The sequence below is a fragment of the Aythya ferina genome, assembly GCF_964211825.1.
Source record: "Aythya ferina genome assembly, chromosome: 5".
NCBI lineage: Eukaryota > Metazoa > Chordata > Aves > Anseriformes > Anatidae > Aythya > Aythya ferina.
Genome location: NC_140301.1, coordinates 4,073,853 through 4,093,136, shown reverse-complemented (window position 1 = coordinate 4,093,136; position 19,284 = coordinate 4,073,853). Strand labels below are relative to the sequence as shown.

Genomic DNA, 19,284 nt, shown 5'->3' with positions numbered 1-19,284 from the left:
AAAGTCACGGTATGATTATCATAGCAAGATAAAGTTTTAATTCTGGAGATATCAGAAGGAAAATTCTTCGATGCAAAAATGAAAGCAATTGATCACCTCATTTGCCTTTGAACAGACACAAGGAAGCAAGTTGTCCAAAACCAATTCTGAGGAAAGCTGTAGGAAAATTATATGTATAATAAAATTAAAAATAATTAAAATAAAACACCACCTTGATCATATTTTTACACCTTATTTGATCAAGTTCATATTTGTCCACACATTTCTAAACATATTAACATTTATTTGTCACAGAAAAAAAAATTAATTTTCTTAAATTTGCAACATTTGAGTTATGGTAGTTGTATTTTTATTGGTGGTATTTTTATTTATAGATTTATTTTATTGTATTTTTATTATTATTAGTGGTATGACTCGTATTTTTAATAACAATGAAAATTATCATGACATATCAAAAGATACCCTGTTTCCATATTTTTTGAAGACAATGAACTGACTTGAAATTATGAACTGTGTCTCTCTTCCATATAAGAATGTATCATGTGTATGTGCAATTATATTTATGCCCCGCCTACTTCTTTCCTAATTTTCATCACCTAAGCTAATTCGGTGATTCAAGTATCATAGGCTGGGATTCCTGATCTCAGACTCATCAGCAAATGATACTTCAATTCTGCACCTCTCACTTTTCTTCAAACATTTTTTCAAACAAAAGGGAAAGTACTGCCCCAGGCGTTTTTGTTCCAGACTGGTTTACTTCAATTTCTTTGTATACTTTTAGAAGAATCATAAACCAGCCTTCATCTATATGTACCCAGGAGGAAGCACCAGAGCTAGAAGTGAGCTCTCAAATCCTGCTAACACCTTTTGTTGATTCACCTGCCATTGTTTGTGTTCGACAGATAAATGTCTGTCAGTTTCAACGCCTATGAGAATATTCCCTTTCTTTTCACTTAAAATGAAAAGGGCGTTGAAAGAAGAGCAATGAAATTATTTTTCTCAGAACAACGTACTTTTGTCACCTGACAGAACTCTCCTCCAATTGATCCCTTTTATTAGAAAGTTGAACGCAAGAAGTACACAGGAAAAAAAAAAAAAAAAAAAACGTTTTATGCATATAGCAAATAGAGATTTACTCAAACTTTGTAAACTTGAACTTACCTGAAGTAATGTTACACCTGTCCTTCCATTTTGAATCCTAGACTCACCATCTGAATGTGCTGTGAATAATTCATGGGAAGATGATCCAAGTTGATTTTGACTCTGGTTATTTAGTACCACCATGACATTCAGAGGTCTCCAGAGCTGTAGAAGGACTTGGCTCTTTACAGAAAACAAACTCAGTAGTTCAGTTCTGTATGCACTGTATGCATGGGAGCAAGTAACGTTGCCCACATTGCAAAAGAGGGCAACGAGGAGGTGGGACACTGTCTTGACAGAAAAGATGTTGCAAAGACTTCACTTAAAACTGAGAATGTTATCCATTAAATGTTTATCTAGAAGCATAAAATTCAGTGTAGGCATCCCTTGGTGGCTGTGAACTGATGCATAAAATTAGTTGTAATTTTTTCTCATTCTGGTCTGTTACCAGAATGAGAGTGATCTGTCTTATAAGGATATATATCTTATTGTTGACAACAGCTCAATCAACATTCAAATGACCCTCCATTGACATTTTTGAAAGATTAAGGTGCCTCAGTTAAAGCTACATCCATTTCTACAAACATGCCCTGAACATACCTTTGGTGACATTTGCTCCTAGGGAAACAATAAGTCACATAATATGTATGCATAAATAAGACATTTCAAGGTGCTCTTGAATACATCCACAACTAAATATTGAAGCAAGATATTGTAACTTGAAAATACCTAATTGGAAGTAGGCATAATATTTTATACCTATTATTAGTTTAATAAACACCGAGTTGTTTGTTGTTTTGTTTGTTTTGTTGTTGTTGTTTTGTTGTTTTTTTGTTGTTTTTTTTTTCTTTTTTTTTTCCTAAATTTAAAAACTTCTTCCATATTTCTAAAGAATATAATGGAAACCTAAGATAAAGTTGCTGGCAATGTTGTCACCAGATATAATTACTGCCAATGCTTTAGTAAAAGATAATGTTATTTCTACCTTATTATTCTCTCTTTATAATACTTTTTAATAATGCTCTTTTAAAAATGGAAACTAAATGGAGAATTGCCATGTAAAATACCGTAACTGTAACTTTAAACAAGCACATCTGCATTCTTTTGTCAGTAAAAGCAAGAATGAAACTAAACTGCATTAATGTGCGCCCCCTCCCCCCCACTTTTTTTTAAACATGAAAACACAAACTAACCACAAAATGCTGAAAACATAGCATATTGAAACACGCATAATTTCTGTAGTCCTCAAATGATTTGTTAGGAAATATATGAGCACCAAATGTAAAATACAAGGGAGTGATAAGTGTCACCTTCACAGAATCACAGAATCATCTAGGCTGAAAGAGAGCTCCAAGTAGTCCAACCTCTGACCTAACACTAACAAGTCCTCCACTAAACCATATCTCTAAGCTCTACATTCTCATTCAATACTGCAATACTTTATTAATGACAGAAATATCTGTTTTTAATGCTGCTCATGTTACAAAAAAAAAAAAAAAATGCAGTGATAGTCATAATGGCAGCAAAGCAGATTTCGGCACTGATTATATAAAATAGCAAATGCACAATTCAGCGGTCTTCTAAGTTAATCCACAAAAAGGTAATTAGTGGAATATAGAAAAAATAATAATATTTCTCAGTTATTTAAGCTGTCTGAAGAGCAAAACAGAAATTCAGTTGTGTAAAATAGTGCAATAGAATTTACACAAGGTTAGCTTAGGAATGTTACCTCTTTTTCAAGTCAATTGATAAAAATGTAAACAAGAATGTGCTAAAATACATTTAACAACTTGAACATGTGTGCATTTTTTTTTAAAATTCCATTCAACAGTATAGCATGTAAGTGTTTAGTATTAAAAGATGCACTTTTAAAGCTTGCTTTATTTGTGGCTTGCATAAGGTGATCATGCACTTGCAGCCTAATTTTTTATTTTTGCAATCAGTCCTCCAATGGGAGTGTTCCTAAAAATATATTTGTTTGGATTGTCTAAGCTTATTTAAAACCTAAATTATCTAAAGTGTAATATAGTACAGTGATATTTATCTTACTATTAGGCCTTACATGAAGTTTTCACATTCTGCTTTCACAGAATCATATTTCAGGATGTACATCACACTTGGAGGCAATATAAGCTATGTTTGTGATAAAAGAAAATATGCAGGACACATTAAAATACACTAGTCATTTTGAAACAATATTTTGTATCTTTTTTTAAAAAAAAAATCTTTAATTCTCCTAAAGTTTTACATACAAAGAATAAATGAAATACGATCTTATTACTTTAAAATTTAATACCAGAAAATGGTGCAAGATAAAATCTATTGTGTGGTTGACTTGTTTTTAAACAGGAACCTGAGAAAGGGCAGGAAATATAACATTTTAACTAGAGAATAAAATCTCTTAATAATTTAAGTAGCTGAACAGATTTTTAATGTTCTACCACAAAACAGCAAGGCAACAGATATGGCCTTATATTCAATGAATTATTGTGAACACCCACTGCAAACCTGAATATTTTCTGCAAAAATAAAACATCAGATTATGCACAAGAATAAAAAGCATCAGAAATAGATGCACCTGATTTTTTTCTTTTTTCTTTTTTTTTTTTTTAAACCACAAACACCAGAATTTAGCATTTATGTCACAGTCCTTGAACAGTTGCTCTGAGATGACTACATTAAGCACACTATTGCACTAAGTAGACACCCCACAACAGGCTTGCACTGCAACAGTAACATGGTTTTCATACAGGCACAGACTTTGTCTTATTCATGTTCAAAAACAACATGAAATACACAACTCATTACAATATTAGAATTCATCCAACATTTCCTTGTTAGCAAAAAGTTCTTGCCACTTTGGTAACTAAAGTCACTGAATTTTTTTAAAAATTGCAGGTACCTCAAGGAAAACAGGAGTTCCTTTTTCAGCAAGGCAGCATTATATCAGAATATTTTATACCAACTAAGGCATAAAGAACTTTGCATCAGGTATACAATACTCAATCTTTGAATAAAGTTTCGTATTCTGTGTGGCGAAAGTGCATAGGGATTCCACTGGAGTAGAAAGAATCCTCTCACAGTATTAAGGCCTTTCAATTTTAAGTGAACTGTGTTAGGCAAAAGTCAACACAGTGAAAATAGATATAGATAGATATAAGCTTTCTATCTTTGTACTGGACATGACTGAAGTTTTCTCAGCATGTCTTTTCTTCTCCTAGCTGTCGTTCATCTTCTTCGTCAGCTTCCTCAATAACCTGAATTTCATCTGCTTGAGGTAAAGATGAGTTCTCAGTCAGCAGTTTAGCTCCTTCAGCTTTATTTTTTTCTTCTTCTTCAATTGCTTTCTTCCATATTTTGTGATTTTCACTTAGATGGTGTATTAGCTGGCAAAATATTCGTCGTCTACCTTTTCTTCTTTGAGCTTCTGAAAAATTAAAAGCATTAATTGATTTTTTGGGATTCAAAGTAATTACATTTTATACATACATATAAAATGCCATGTTGAAAAACAGATGTAAATTTGAGAAAAAACACAGATTCTTATTCAGAATATTTGAACAGTGACACGGAAAAGTATAGTGATGACTTTTTTTTTTATTTGCAAGTCTCCTGATATTAACAAAAAATTATTATGAGTAAAAATTAAGGTGCATAATCACAAAATCTACAATATTTGAACTCCACAATTTCAACTATCATTGTTATTCCTGAATGTATTAAATAAAAAAATGCGTGTGCAAACTCAAATACAGAAACTTACTTAAAATAAGATCGTCTTCTATTTCCTCATCATCACTCTCCGACTGTGCTCCATCATCATCTTCATTACTTTCTGCATCCTCCTCTTCATCAACCCATTGCCCTGGAAGCAACCCAGCTGCATTATAGGAATTACAAAGGGGTCCAACTATGTGAGTGATGAAAGATTCTTGCAGTTTTGCAAGCTGTGGAGAAGAGCGATCCATGAAGGGACTTATAGGCAATCCAAGACTTGCCTCCTCATCACCCTGAAAAAGAAAGGACCAAAAATACAGAACTTCTCAAAAAATTAAATTCCATTTTTAAAGATCAACTTTAAGGAACGAAATAGATATTAAATGAATTGTGTCTATTTGTCAAAGGCAATAATAATATAGACTAAATGAGTGAAAATGTAAACAGGAAAATAATGATGAAAAATAAAGACATTTTCAGATTTGCACAGATCATAATCCTCCCTACAGCTTTGCTGTGATACCCTTTGTATGGATCTAGTTCTACTGGGACTGCTATTCCTCTGCCTTTATAGGATAGCTTCAGGGTAGGCAGAAATTTGACTTCAGCTGCTAAGCTGATGAACAGAGAAAATGGGAAAGTAATCAAATAGAGTAAGGCGTTCTGGTGAATGGCTTCCTCCAAAAGCATGGGGTAGATTGAAAGGAACCACAACATCCAATATAAATTACATATATCTATATATAAATATTATATATGTATGTATTTATTTTTATAAATGAGAAAAAAAAAGTCTGAGCAGTTGCTCTGATTTATAACAACTTGTCTTAGCATTTCTGTGGGACATGATTGTTTGAATTTTTTTTTCCTAAAGGAATAACTTAGAACACTAGGTGTAAGCACTTGAGGTACTAAGTGAAAACTTAAGTCTCCTAAGTGTTTTTGTAGTTTACTTGTATTATTCTAGTCTGAAAGATATTTTAATCCCTGGTTGTTGCCTTATAAATACTGAATCCCCTAGGAAATTGGCTACAGAAAAATAACTGTAGAAATGTTGTAAGATATATTTGGAGGGTCTTACAGAAGTTCTAGATGTAAAAATAGACACCCAATTTTCAGACTTTAAGTTATTTACAATAGGATTATTCATTAAAGTTCCACTGTAAACATTTATTTACATTTTAATAATGCCAATCACTAATGCATATATTTAATATTTGGTTTTGAAAGTTTTAATGTCTTCTGCCTCGGCACTATGGATTCATTGAATATACATTTCCAGTCTTGTGGATTCTATAATATTCTTTGACATGGAATCATTCCTGTTAACTTCCCAAAGTGGAAGAAGTTATTTTAGCTTATCAGTATCAACCTAAAAGGAAGAGGTGGGGAATGAACAAAACTAATATCTGAAAAATGGACAACATTAGTGGGGAATTTTTTTTTCAAGCTTCTAAGAAAATAGGAAGTAAAAGATTATGTTAGCATATAAAGTATAAAAATTACTTGAGAGTATTCAGAAAGAGAAGGTGGAAATACTTTACCTGAAGATTTAAGGCAAGGAATAATATTTAGCTATATATTTTTAAAGTAAAGAATTGTATGTCTGTCCCAAATTAAAAACAAAAAAAGAAAAAAAAAACACACACACACACAAAAAAAAACAACAACAACAACACAAAAAAAAAACTTTCCATACCTACCTGTTCATAAAATTCATTAACAATGCCTTCTGTCCATTTCAGATGCAGCTCTCTAACTTTTGCTGGGCCATTAATATCTGCCAGTTTTATGCATATTTGACAGACAAGCAAGCGATCATTTTCATTGCTCCATTCTATACCATGACTGTTGATATCATTGACCTGTTTTGAGTACATACGTTTTTAAAAATTAAGTTAAAACTATTAATGAATATTATATTTTCAGGCTCTACACAACAGACAGACACTTGATTAAGGTTTTTCTTTTTTGTTGTTGTTTTTGTTTTGTCAATTTGTTTTGTTTTGTCATTTTTATTCAAAGTCACTTTCTATCTTTGAGAATGCTGAACCATGAGATATGATTGAGGTCTCCCATGAGTCCTGTGTGTCGCATCTGCTAAGCCTACTATGCGATACACAAACTGACATATAACTGTTCTACACATATTTGATTTTTTTGAGTCACTTAAATATAAATAATTTAAAACTTCAAATTCAAGTTATTAATGCTATCAAATAGCAATGCAAACATTGCTATTCATGCATATCATGACCATCGTGAAATTTGTGACATTAAAATGTAACTAACCTTGGCATTAAATTCTGCAAGGAAATCAAAATGCTTCTTGAGATCTGTGGCAAGAATTGCTTCAATCACTAAGAAACGAAAACGCTTAAATTCTACATGATCAAGATTTGATAAGAAGTTGTATTCTGGTCGTGATAAGAAAAGATTCCAGGCAGAAGCAGCATGGTGATTTTCTAAGACTGATCTGTCATTGTAGAGAACAGCCTACACAAGAAGAAAATCATAAATGATAGGTTTAATATTTAGAATTATAATTAAATATTCTGAAGCTTAATGGACTAACAGCTTTTTTGTTGTTGTTCTTAATGAAAATATTAAATGATTTTTTCACCTTCTAGCTTTGAGGGTTAAAAGTGAAATAAAAGTGGCAGATAAGAGGAAATAAAGTAGAAAAAAATTTTCTTTCTTCAAAAGTCCTTAAAGGTCTCCTAGATCTCCATTTATCCTTTTAGGCATACATGCACACATACACACACCCCACACTTAAAATGGAGACTTCGTATGTTTGGCAATATGTATGGGGCACACACACTAACATAAAAACAGAACAAAACAAAACCCACAGATCTAATTATATGCTGTTAATTCCTCTCAGTTCCAGTACAGTGTTTTGTTTTTAAGAATCATTTATTAAATTAAAAAATGAAAAAAACTCTAAAGTGAATTAAGAACTGTGGCTAATGCAAAATGCTGCAGAGATTCACTATTTCAATATATTACATTTAATGCTGATGAATACATTTTAACTGTAAATGAATTACAAATATTAAACAGTAGTAGATTTTACTCACAAATCCTGTGTTTATACAAAATATCTTAGAATACAACCAATTGAATATAAATTGAGTAGGACCTGAAAAGACTTTCATGGAAAACTGCAAAAAAAAATCTTCAATTTTTGACAAGATGAAGAGATTATTGATAAAATGAATGTGTTCATTTTTGAAAAGTGGAGATGAATGTCTGTGTCATTTGTTTTGATTCTTCCTTACATATTGTTTTCAGTAAAAATGCATAACTTTTTTATTTTTAAATCTGAAATCCTTGAAAGCTGACTGTGAAGTTCATTTTTAAAGCCTCCATCTCCTGACAAGTTGTATTAGTTTCTGATTTACTGCTGTTATTGTTATTATTATTTCAGTTTCTCCTCTCAAGCTTATTAAGAGATAGAAATCACTATGATACATATTCTTTTTCCCCAACGGTATTGCACTCATTAAGTAAAAACATTTCACTGTGAACTTCAGTTATCTTTTATTCAGTGGAATATCCTTCCCCACCACACCCTCCCCTCTCCACTTTTTTTTTTTTTATTTAAAAATTGCTCTCCCTTAAAACTTTGCTCTCCCTTGCATCTATTATTATTGTCTTTTCAACCCTGAAGAGAATCTCTACTTTCCTACTGTCTGTTCTAACAACAAAGTTGAATATGAGAGACAAAAGCAAGGATGTTTTGCATATTTCACACAGAATCACACAGAATTTTCTAGGTTGGAAGAGACCTCAAGGTCATTGAGTCCAACCTCTGACCTAACGCTAACAGTCCCCACTAAACCATTTCTCTAAGCTCTACATCTAAACGTCTTTTGAAGACTTCCAGGGATGGTGACTCCACCACTTCCCTGGGCAGCCTGTTCCAGTGCCTCACAACCCTTTCAGTGAAGAAGTTCTTCCTAACATCTAACCTAAAACTCCCCTGGCTCAACTTAAGCCCATTCCCCCTCGTCCTGTCACCAGGCACGTGGGAGAACAGGCCAACCCCCACCTCGCTACAGCCTCCCTTGAGGTACCCATAGAGAGCAATAAGGTCACCCCTGAGCCTCCTCTTCTCCAGGCTGAACAAGCCCAGCTCCCTCAGCTGCTCCTCGTAGGACTTGTTCTCCAGGCCCCTCACCAGCTTCGTTGCCCTTCTCTGCACCCGCTCAAGCACCTCCATGTCCTTCTTGTAGCGAGGGGCCCAAAACTGAACACAGTACTCGAGGTGCGGCCTCATTTCTTCTTAGTTTACTCATCCACCCTTACAGATAACAATTATTTACCATAATGGACTAATTCAGAGGTCAGGAAATGCAGTTAATTGAACTGCTAAAACATTTTATTTTTTTTTTTTATAGTAATTGCAGAAATTACTATGATTACAGAAGACTCCCAAAATGTGATATATCCATGAGTTTTGCTGCTTAGACAGTTGTAGAACCAGCTTTCTGAAATAATCTATTACTATAACCTGCGTTTATTTATTTTTTTGCTTACAGATTTGTAAACTGAAAAATATTTTTATATATTTGCACAACCGATACACACGAAACACATCGGAATCTATCAGGAAAAAATGTTACACGAGTAAAAATAAATTAATTTCCCTGTGCCTTATGTTGGGCAAATGATCCCTAAACAGGCAATAGTAGTGATATAGAAGAAAGGCGATTTTACTATTTTGATTTCAGATAGAGAATTTTCTGGTTAAAGAATCTCTTACCTGTGGTGCATTGGTAGCTACTAGAAAAGCATTTGTACGACCAGGATGATCATAATCATGCATGGCAGCTGCTACATATAAAGCCATCAATTCCAAGGCAGGAATGTTTGATGCCAGGCACCCATAGCTATCATCAGCAACAGAACAGGTTTTTGAAGAAATATAGTTGACTTGAACAGGGGCAACACCACTAGCTTCATCTACAAAAATTGAAAATAGAAAAATAAAATATTTAGAATGTGATTCATTTATATTTTTAATACATTTTAAATGACTCAGTGTTACTTTAAAATACTAACATAATACATAACATAATAATAAGGTTATCCTTACAATTGTGGAGATGAATAATTATCAAAGAAGGAATTCTTATATCTTAAAGAAGGAACAAAAAGGAAAAGAAAAAAGTCATATTACTGTTTTTCCCAGCAATTTTGAATTACAGTTAAAAAGGCCAGTAAGCAGAAAATTCATGACTACATTGGTTGTCCAAAATAGTAGATACAATCGTACAAATATATAGAAAATTTTAAAGATGTTAAATAGGATGGCAGGACATTCTGGAGTATTTAAGAAGTGTCCCAGAATGGAAAAGCCATATGTTCCTGTTCTAAAACCAATTCTTTAGTACTGCATACAGATATCAATATACCTTAGGGATCTTTTTTTCAGACATGATCTCCCACAACAGTCCTGAAAGATAACTATCATTCACACAAATAAAAAAGACTTTTGGAAGAGCTGTTACTACTCATATGTGGGAAAAAAAAAAATTAGTCTAATGTATTCCAAGTGCTAAACATGTACTGACTGTAGCAGTATGCAGAGGTTTCATTCAGCATAAAAAGCTTAAGTGAAACGGTATTCTTGGCTAACAAGTCAGCTCATCTAATAACTGTTCTAAAATCAACTGCATGATACTTCTGAATTGTTTATACTAATATTTGAATGGTATATACTAATATTGTCAGATATCTACTGCCTTATATTAAAATATAAGCAATAATATTTGAGTTACAAGAATTTATTTTTTTCCCCTGAGAATCACAGAATGGCCTGGATTGGAATGGACCTTAAAGATCATCTTGTCTCAACCTCCCTGCTCTGGCAGGGTTGCCAACCACTACAGCATGCTGCCTAGAGCTGCAGTTTTGTTTAATTTATTGTAGTTTCATTAAAATATTATTACAGCAAATGAATAGAAGTAAACTATTTGGATACATACCCATATCACTCTCCATTATATGCTCATTATGAATTTGCTGAAATCCAGGAATGGGCCGTGTTGTCAGATACCATACTGCATGAAGAACATCCGTGGCATGTATACGATTGTGATCTGAAAATTATAAAAACAAACAAACAAACAAAAACACAGATAAGCAAGTGAGCTACTTTACACCCTTTACTCAGGCTTTGGTGTGCAAGTTAATTTTAAAAATCCACATTAAAAAAAAAAAAATATATATATATATATATATCTTGAAAATAAAGAAAAATAAAATAGAAACAAAACTATTTGTAATATTTTTCAAATTTCACACAGACATGATACATTATATTTGACTTTTAATTCTCATGAAGCTTTATTCAATGACATTTTCTTATTCTTTCCTTTTCCCTACCTGTGTTGTAAACTTACTGTAACCAGTGTTTCCAGACAAAAAAAAAACACTAACACTTATGTATATTCATACATCGCATAAGATACACTGTGTATCTTATTAAAAAAAAAAAAAAAAAAAAAGAAAAAGAAAATAAAAATGTAGTAATACACAAAACATCAAAACAATTATTTACATTTAACTTACATTAATAACTTGGAGAAACGAGCAGAAAAATGAAATTAAGGACAGATAGAAAGAATGGAACTAACTCAGTTGAGTGGACTTGTTGACACTGTACTTCTTGTGACATTATTCATATAAAAACCAAACCTCTACTTTCTTTTATTAAAACATGAAATTAACTGTTTTTGAGTGTTGTATTTCTGCAGAAATACCAGGGGCAAATCAGTACAGAAAAATCAGTAAAAGGACTGATCAGCTAGTTCCAAATTGGTTAAAACCCCAAGGTAGAATTGAGCTTTGCTATTTAATATCTAAAGAACTATTTTTGTTATGTAATCCATTTGTTTTCCATTAAAATTATATTTCTAATGGGACCTCATAGAATGTTAGTGGTATGCCACAAAAAGAATTAGAGATCTACAGTGGATCACAGACTGACTATAAAACTAAACACACTATTAAAAGATGTGTTATGTGAAAACCTGAAATTATTTGTTCTGCCACTCTTGGATTTTGTAAAGCCAGAGAAGACGTGGAATACAGTAGGAATAGGGACCAAGGATTTACAAAGTAAAATTAGAACCAATTTTGTGTATAATAAGGGACTTTAAAGTAACCCAGCAGGCCTTCAAAGTACAAGAAAATGCATTGAATGTGATTAAACAACAGTTCCATCTATCTATCACAAAGGAACCACAAAAAAATATCTAATGGACCAAATATAAGGAAAATTTCAATTAAATTTAAAGAAAAAAAAACAAAAACAAAAACAAAAACAAAAAACAATTGAACTGGTAGTAGACACTATATCACAATGTTTTTAAGAAATAAGTGAGGTAAAAATCGTTCATTCTCTACGCATACTTCATCTGACCTGAGAGTCAGGAAAGGATTAAGTGACCTTTTAAATCAGTGATGGTGAGCTACTAGCATTGATAGATATCATTCTGACACCTAGGGACATCTGGGTTGGCACAAACACTTGTGACATGATTTTATTTTATTTTTAAATTTGGCAACACTAAACAGAGAGATGAATGATTGCTGTCCAAGTTCTTTATTTTCTCATAGCTCTACTACAGGACTAATCCAATTTTCTACTAAATCAACAGATGTTCTATTGATTTAAGTATGTTGGATTCGGTTACTCATTCAAATAATTTAAGATTATATTCAGCCTATACATTAACAATTTCCATTTCGTTTTTTTTTTGTTTTGTTTTGTTTTTTTGTGCAGTAAATTAAATAAGTTCTAAATTCTGAGAAATATAATAATTAAAACATACCTATTCCTCAATATTAAATATTAATACAGAACTCAAAGAGATACACTAACATATAAGAAAAAACACACACAATTATATATTACTCACAGGGAATATCTCTGTAGCCATTTTCCAGCGCACAGAAGTAATTCATGAATTCTTGAATTGGGATTTTGAAAATCTCAAACAAACCAGTGTCTTGAAACAAAGTATAAGTTACCTAAACATACATTAAAATGAATTTTAGTCTGAAAGATTACTAAGCATATTCTGCTTTTGCAACTTAAAAAATGTTCTTGTTTTTAAAATTTTGCTTGCCGATAGAGCTGGAAATTACTGATTTGCCATTAAAATTTACCTGAAAGCTAATGTCATACAGTTGCATGTTTAATCATTTTAACACCAAAAATATGCACTTTTATATTCCTCTCAAATACAGGATAATAAAACCTTTTTTCTCTACTGATAAATTATATTTCCAACTGATTATTTTAATAACATTCTCTAAAATTATCCATGATACGTTCCATTAGTAACCTAAAAAAGAAGAAATCTATATTCTTACTTATTACTCTAAAATTCAGATTACCTAACTATCGTAGCAGATCCATTAATAGGGAGGACAGGGGAAAAGGTAGAGAGTCACCCCACACCTGTATTTATTTTTAGAGAACTTAAATTCTATTCTTTCTAACCCCTGTGAAATATCTCGGTTATTTTTAAAACAATATGTCTGATAAACCAAAAAACATTTGAAAATATTTTTTAACATGTACATGACACGTACAGACAAATACTGTGCAAATACATTAAGCTGTACAAGTAGAACAGAGTGACTATAAAGACCGAAAACCAGTTAAGGCCACAAATATTGTGAAAGCTTCTTAAAACAAGACACTACACCTCTTTTGCCACCTCCTTCCCAGACACTTGAGAGAACGTGAAAATCTCTGAAGTGTGGGAGGTGTTCAAAGAAACATGAGAGCAAAATGAAGGGACATCCCTCCTTCCAGCTGTCCCAACCAGCCCCCTTACACATACTCAATCTGAGAACCTTCCAACTGATAATGGTAAAATGCAGTTTTTATTTGGCTTTTAACCAAAGTATATATTGGATGTTTACAGAACAACTAACAAAAGGAGTGGGGGAAGAGGAGGAGGAAGAAGACAGGTGATACACATGTATACAGAACTATTCCAGAACATGTGATAGAGTTAAGTAGAAACCTGCACACTTAAGTACTTACAGGTTTGAATACCAGACTGCACACAAATGAAACGCAAGCTAATACAGATCCCAAAGTACCAGTATACAACTGTAAAAATACCACTCAAAAATGGATTGTGGCATTCTCGACTGCACATTAACAGCAGTCAATAACTGAGGTGACAAAAAACCTGTCAACATTTGCTTAAAAAAAAAAAAAAAAAAGAAAACCAACTGAAGACTTAAAACAATAGCCAGAATATTTGTGGATAATAAAAGAAAAGACAGTGCCTAATGACAAAAATGAAGTTTTCCTCATTGCTTTTTCCATGCCTTCAGTATAGATGCAGATCTATTTTTCCACCTGCACATGAGTCCTTTAAATCATTTTCCTTCCTTCCAGCTACTTGTTCATAACACTACCCTTGAACCAAAAGAAACATACATTCTACCTGAACGTAAAAAAATAAAATACTAGCAAGAAAAAAAAAAACCTTTTCATCTTTGTATTAGAACCAAATCCACCTCATACTATAGCCCCATGATTTCTAAATCCAGAATAAAGAAAGAAACAGAAGTTTACAGATGACATTAATGAATAGGAGAGGCTGGGAAAGACCAAACAGGATCATTATTTTGCACCTGCCATTAGATTGGCTTCAGCACAACATAAAACTGCACAAAAGAGCTTAGTAGTAAGTCAGAAAGAGATAAAAGGGATACTACATGCAGAAAGCAGCATGGAAAAAAAATCCCATTGTTTGTAGGATCAAGAGGCAAAAGACTGCCTAAAAGATCACTTCTCTTCCCCCACAGGTGTAGCTCTGGCAGAATTATTTTACTGAAATAAAGAAAAAAGAAATGGTTGACAAACAAGATAGCAATTCTGAAAGCAGGAGACATTTTTTATTTTTTTTTAAGTAGGAAATGGCACATTACTACAAAACCCATTCCAGTAAGCATGAATCTAACCTATTTTACATTGAAAATAAAATTCAGAAGAATTGGAGCAAGTTGTAAATAAATAAATCACTTATGGTTTACTATGAGATGGTGTACGTGAAAAATGGTATTTCCACTTTTCAAGTTAGTGTTCAAATTTATGTTGACTGCAAAACTTTACAATAGTTTAAATAAAATATAAAAGCTTGACAGTTTTATATGCCCTCCCTCTCCCTCATATAATAAAATACAACAAACCTGGCTAAGGATCCTTCCAGACTGGTCTCCCATTTCTTGTACAAGGTCAAAAATTTGGAAGTTCCAATTGTTCATTTTCTCCATTAGTGAGTCATGTTCTATTAACATTGTTTCTAATGCAGGATTCTGCTCTACCTGTATGAAAGTAAGACACTTAATCATCTCTAAAATAAGAATGAAAACTAATTTGTCAGCTATATTGACAAGAAAACATCAAAATGATAAAACCTTATTGAACTTATTGAATGGTGCCGTAACTGTGGCTATGAGAAAAATTGTAAATCAACAGCACAAATAGCACAGTTAATTGCTTGGCTTTTCATATTTGGGGGAAGCTTTCTGAGATGGTACCATTATTATTATTATTAAAGCAAGTTGAGTTAATAAAACAAAGCAAAAACATGCATAAGCTAACATTTACTGAGCTTTGACAATTCCTTATCTGAACCAGATTTGAAAAATTGATGTATAGACCCAAAATGGTAGAAAGGTGTATTCAACAACTTGTCTTCTTGCACTACCAATATGCGGCATTGTGTGAACAGTGTCTTTATAGTTTCACTGAAATTGATGTATCACTCATAAACTTCAAAGAGAAAATACAAGTCAATTAGTATTTGAACATACTACCTACATTAAATCCACACAAATTAATTTTGGTCAACAGTAATTAGTGCAAGTCATCATCTTGTTATTTGCTACTGAAATTCTTGTGAGGCAGAAATACCCTATTATTAACTGTAAATTTGAATTCCAGTGATGCACCATTTCCCTTCAGTCACTACAGATATTAGCAATAATAAAACCTCTTTACTACACGTTACAAATGATATTTTATTGATAGAAGTTACTGCAAGTTCTTTTGCAATTTTGTGCTTACAAGTGGACTATTTTGTGTTTGAATGATTGTTTCCTTCTTTTCATCTTTTGTCTTCTCTGTATGGTAGAAAGATTCTTTTGGAACACTAGTGCTTCCAGCTTCACCTTAAAGAAAATAAATAGATAAATACTATATCAATCATTTATTTGTAAAATATTAATGACTAATAATTCTTTTACTTTTACGGATTTCTTCACAGAAAGATAAATAATGGCTTGTTTCTAAACCACTTATTTAAGAATTTAACAACAAAGTGTCAAGGGATAAAATCTATTAGACAAAATGTATTTGAAGATTTAGAAAAAGTAGAAGCATGACTTTTTACTTGTACAAATTGGTGCAGTGCTTAGTTTAGTTGAGATAGTACAGAAATTTTTGACATACTGAGTAGGGGTCTATAAAGCTATGACTGGAAGCCTATTATATAATGCTTATTCTGAAGCAGTTTAATATTGTAGATTATCCCAATTATCCCAAGTGGCAAGTTGAAATAAAATATGCATATAAATTATTTAAAGTACAGTGAAATTTCATGTAGAAATATAAAAATATTAATTTAACTGGCTTTTAAGAAAACACAAATATTTGTCTATTTTGAAATCCCACCTGATTTTTTGTCTTTATATTCTGCAAATTCTTGTTCTGGTGTTGGAACAGCCTTGAGTATGTGACATCCACAGCTTACAGAATACATGAAAAATATTTAAAACATTCAGTAATTTTCTTCTTTTGCTATTGCTGTGTTGTATTGAAAAAAATCTGCAAATTACTTTTCTTAAAAAGATATGCTTTTCAAGGTTCCTCCACCAAGTGACCTTAGTATTTTCTTCTAAATTAAGTACATACAGATTTAGCCTGTACTTAGAAAATAATCAGCCATCACCTCCCCTGGACTCTCTTCCATGAATTAACAACATAGAGATAATTCTTTAGGAAGTATTCAGACATAAAGAATTAAATTCCCAGGTCGGAAGTCATCCTTCTCTAAAATATGTAAATTATTATTGCTCTACAATAACTACTGCATTTCCTACCAAGGATGAAGTGTTTCAATTCATTAGTACACAACTCAATGATACAGCATCATTTAGTTCCCTGGATAATATACATACAAATTATTATGAGATGATGTTCTTTTATTTTTTCCTCAATATTAACAAATAATAGGCCCTGTTATTGTTTTCAATGAAAATAGTATGTTCAATACACATGAAGTTACTAAAAATGTAACAGATTACAGTACCTGCTACACACATGACCTATAGGTGTTTTAACTTGCTGCTGAAAATCTGAAGAATTAAATGTGTACGCTGGAGGCTTATAAATATTAATGCTTGGTTTTGTAAGAAAATCAGCAGTATCAGGAAATTCTACAGGTGACCAGCTGCTGAGGGTCCCACTGGAGACAGATCCATGATTAGGTGAACCCACAGGACTCAGGCCAGAAGAAGCACCTTCCAAAACAAATATAACATTGGGTTCAGACTATAATAATAGTCTTATTCTTTAGAAAGACTGAAAATAAACAACAGTAATTTTTATGAATTGTAAAGAATGTGGAAGTTTTCAAAATGCGGTGTACAGTTCACATTGTTAATAACATATAGATCAGCAAGATTTATTCCTGATTTTGAGATCCACAAATATACAACAGTCTAGGCAATATATCTGAAGGAGCAGACTCTGTAATGCATAACATCTAGCTTTTGAAGGTTATGTTTTGTTTTTAGCTTTGGAAAACTTTAATTGGTTGCTGAAATTTTCTCTATTCCTTTCTGATTCAGGATCACATTTTTTCCAGAACAAATGACCAAAAAAACCTCAGTATTGATAACTGACCTAGTGCAAACTCTTTTACCTCATTGTTTTGTAATGAAGGAAAAATAGACTTAATGACATTTTTAAAAACAAAAGAAAAAAAAAAAAAGTAATCATATTTTTGAAGCAAGGGATTAAAGCTGACAGATACTGGCCATTTTGACAGTGATGTGTCATTTTGTTAGTGGTATGGTAATCTGTCCAAATCTGACTATTAAGTCGTTAAAAACAAATTAACAAAAACAACTGAAGTTCATTGTAATTAGATATTCACAAACAAAACAAAACAAAAAAGCACCTTAATCTTCCATGAAATTCACCATTCCTGTTCAAACACTAAGCTAGGTTTTACTTCAGGTAATCTAGGAAAGAAAACTGGTAAAACTGCACTTTGACTACTATGTGCCTGACATGAATTTACAACAACTTTTGGTGTTAAGCCAAATATCAGTTCTTTCCTATGCAAAAATACAAAAAATATAGGTCTATGAGTGCAAAAGGTAAGTTATAACCATTGTAAACATACTTTCATCAAAAACAATAAAGTGCTCTTTGTCAATGGCTCAAAGAGCAAAATCATGAAGTATTCTTTGGATATTCCATTGATGAATTTGTTATTGTCCTGCAAGCTATGAAGCAAAAACTCCATCATATTTTTTGTGATTGGTAGTGCATGACAACAAATTACTAAGAGAACATACAGTAGGCATTAACTGCCCTTAAAAAAGGAATCCATACGTTATACGCTTCAAACAGTATCACAGGCTGCACTGAATTGACTCACATACCTCAAGAGAAGTAAGTAATTGCATTTTGTTATATGTAAAATATATATATTTTTTGAAGCCTACAGTGCATAAATAACATTGTTCCATTACAAAATGCAGCACTACCAAAAAAAAAAAAAAAAAAAGAAAAGAAAAAGGTCCTTATTAAGGTCTGTGAACTTAGCAATTTTCAACAATTACCAACCATGCTGAATATAACAACTTGCAGATACATTGCATTAGGTGACTAGTGAGCTTTTTACAAAGTTATGTTAACTGTAACTTTGAATTTCTTAGAAGCAGATTAAAAACGTCTAGATACTAAGTGTGTGTGTGTGTGTGTATAATGTATATAGAACATGTTGGTATTATACAGGTACTACATTTGCATTAAATAAATAAATATAAACAATTGTAACACACGATGTACTGCCTTGACATCCTGCCACTAGGCTATACAAATCACACAATCTTACTTGTTCGTCTGGAACTTAAATGATGAGCCAATGTTATTGAAGATGACCTTTGTTTTGGTATTGTCAGCAGGGTTGCACCAAACGATCCATTTGAATGAGTTCCTTGGCTGAAAAACAAAAACAAAAAAATTTATTCTACCCTACCTTTGTATTCCATCAATAAATTTTATTTTATCAAATAAAATGCTTGTAAAACAGCTAGACTAAGTTCCACTACCATTCAAGAAAAAGAGAGTACTAGACAGAAATAAAA

The 19,284-nt window shown here is 32.2% G+C and overlaps 1 protein-coding gene across 1 annotated transcript in view; it reads right to left on the bottom strand.

Moving 5' to 3' along the window:
* Positions 1–3,414: 3,414 nt before the first annotated feature.
* PDE3B (phosphodiesterase 3B) overlaps positions 3,415–19,284 on the bottom strand; it is an 87,097-nt gene continuing 71,227 nt past the window's right edge. Inside the window, exons 5-16 of the mRNA XM_084520337.1 lie at positions 19,032–19,138; positions 17,214–17,424; positions 16,577–16,650; positions 15,971–16,074; positions 15,091–15,225; positions 12,792–12,903; positions 10,854–10,967; positions 9,629–9,828; positions 7,150–7,353; positions 6,561–6,722; positions 4,904–5,150; positions 3,415–4,567 (exon numbers count right to left, since the gene is read on the bottom strand). Of these exons, the coding sequence (XP_084376463.1) occupies positions 4,338–4,567; positions 4,904–5,150; positions 6,561–6,722; positions 7,150–7,353; positions 9,629–9,828; positions 10,854–10,967; positions 12,792–12,903; positions 15,091–15,225; positions 15,971–16,074; positions 16,577–16,650; positions 17,214–17,424; positions 19,032–19,138 (1,900 nt within the window). The 3' untranslated portion in view covers positions 3,415–4,337. The remainder of the gene's footprint in view (positions 4,568–4,903; positions 5,151–6,560; positions 6,723–7,149; positions 7,354–9,628; positions 9,829–10,853; positions 10,968–12,791; positions 12,904–15,090; positions 15,226–15,970; positions 16,075–16,576; positions 16,651–17,213; positions 17,425–19,031; positions 19,139–19,284) is intronic.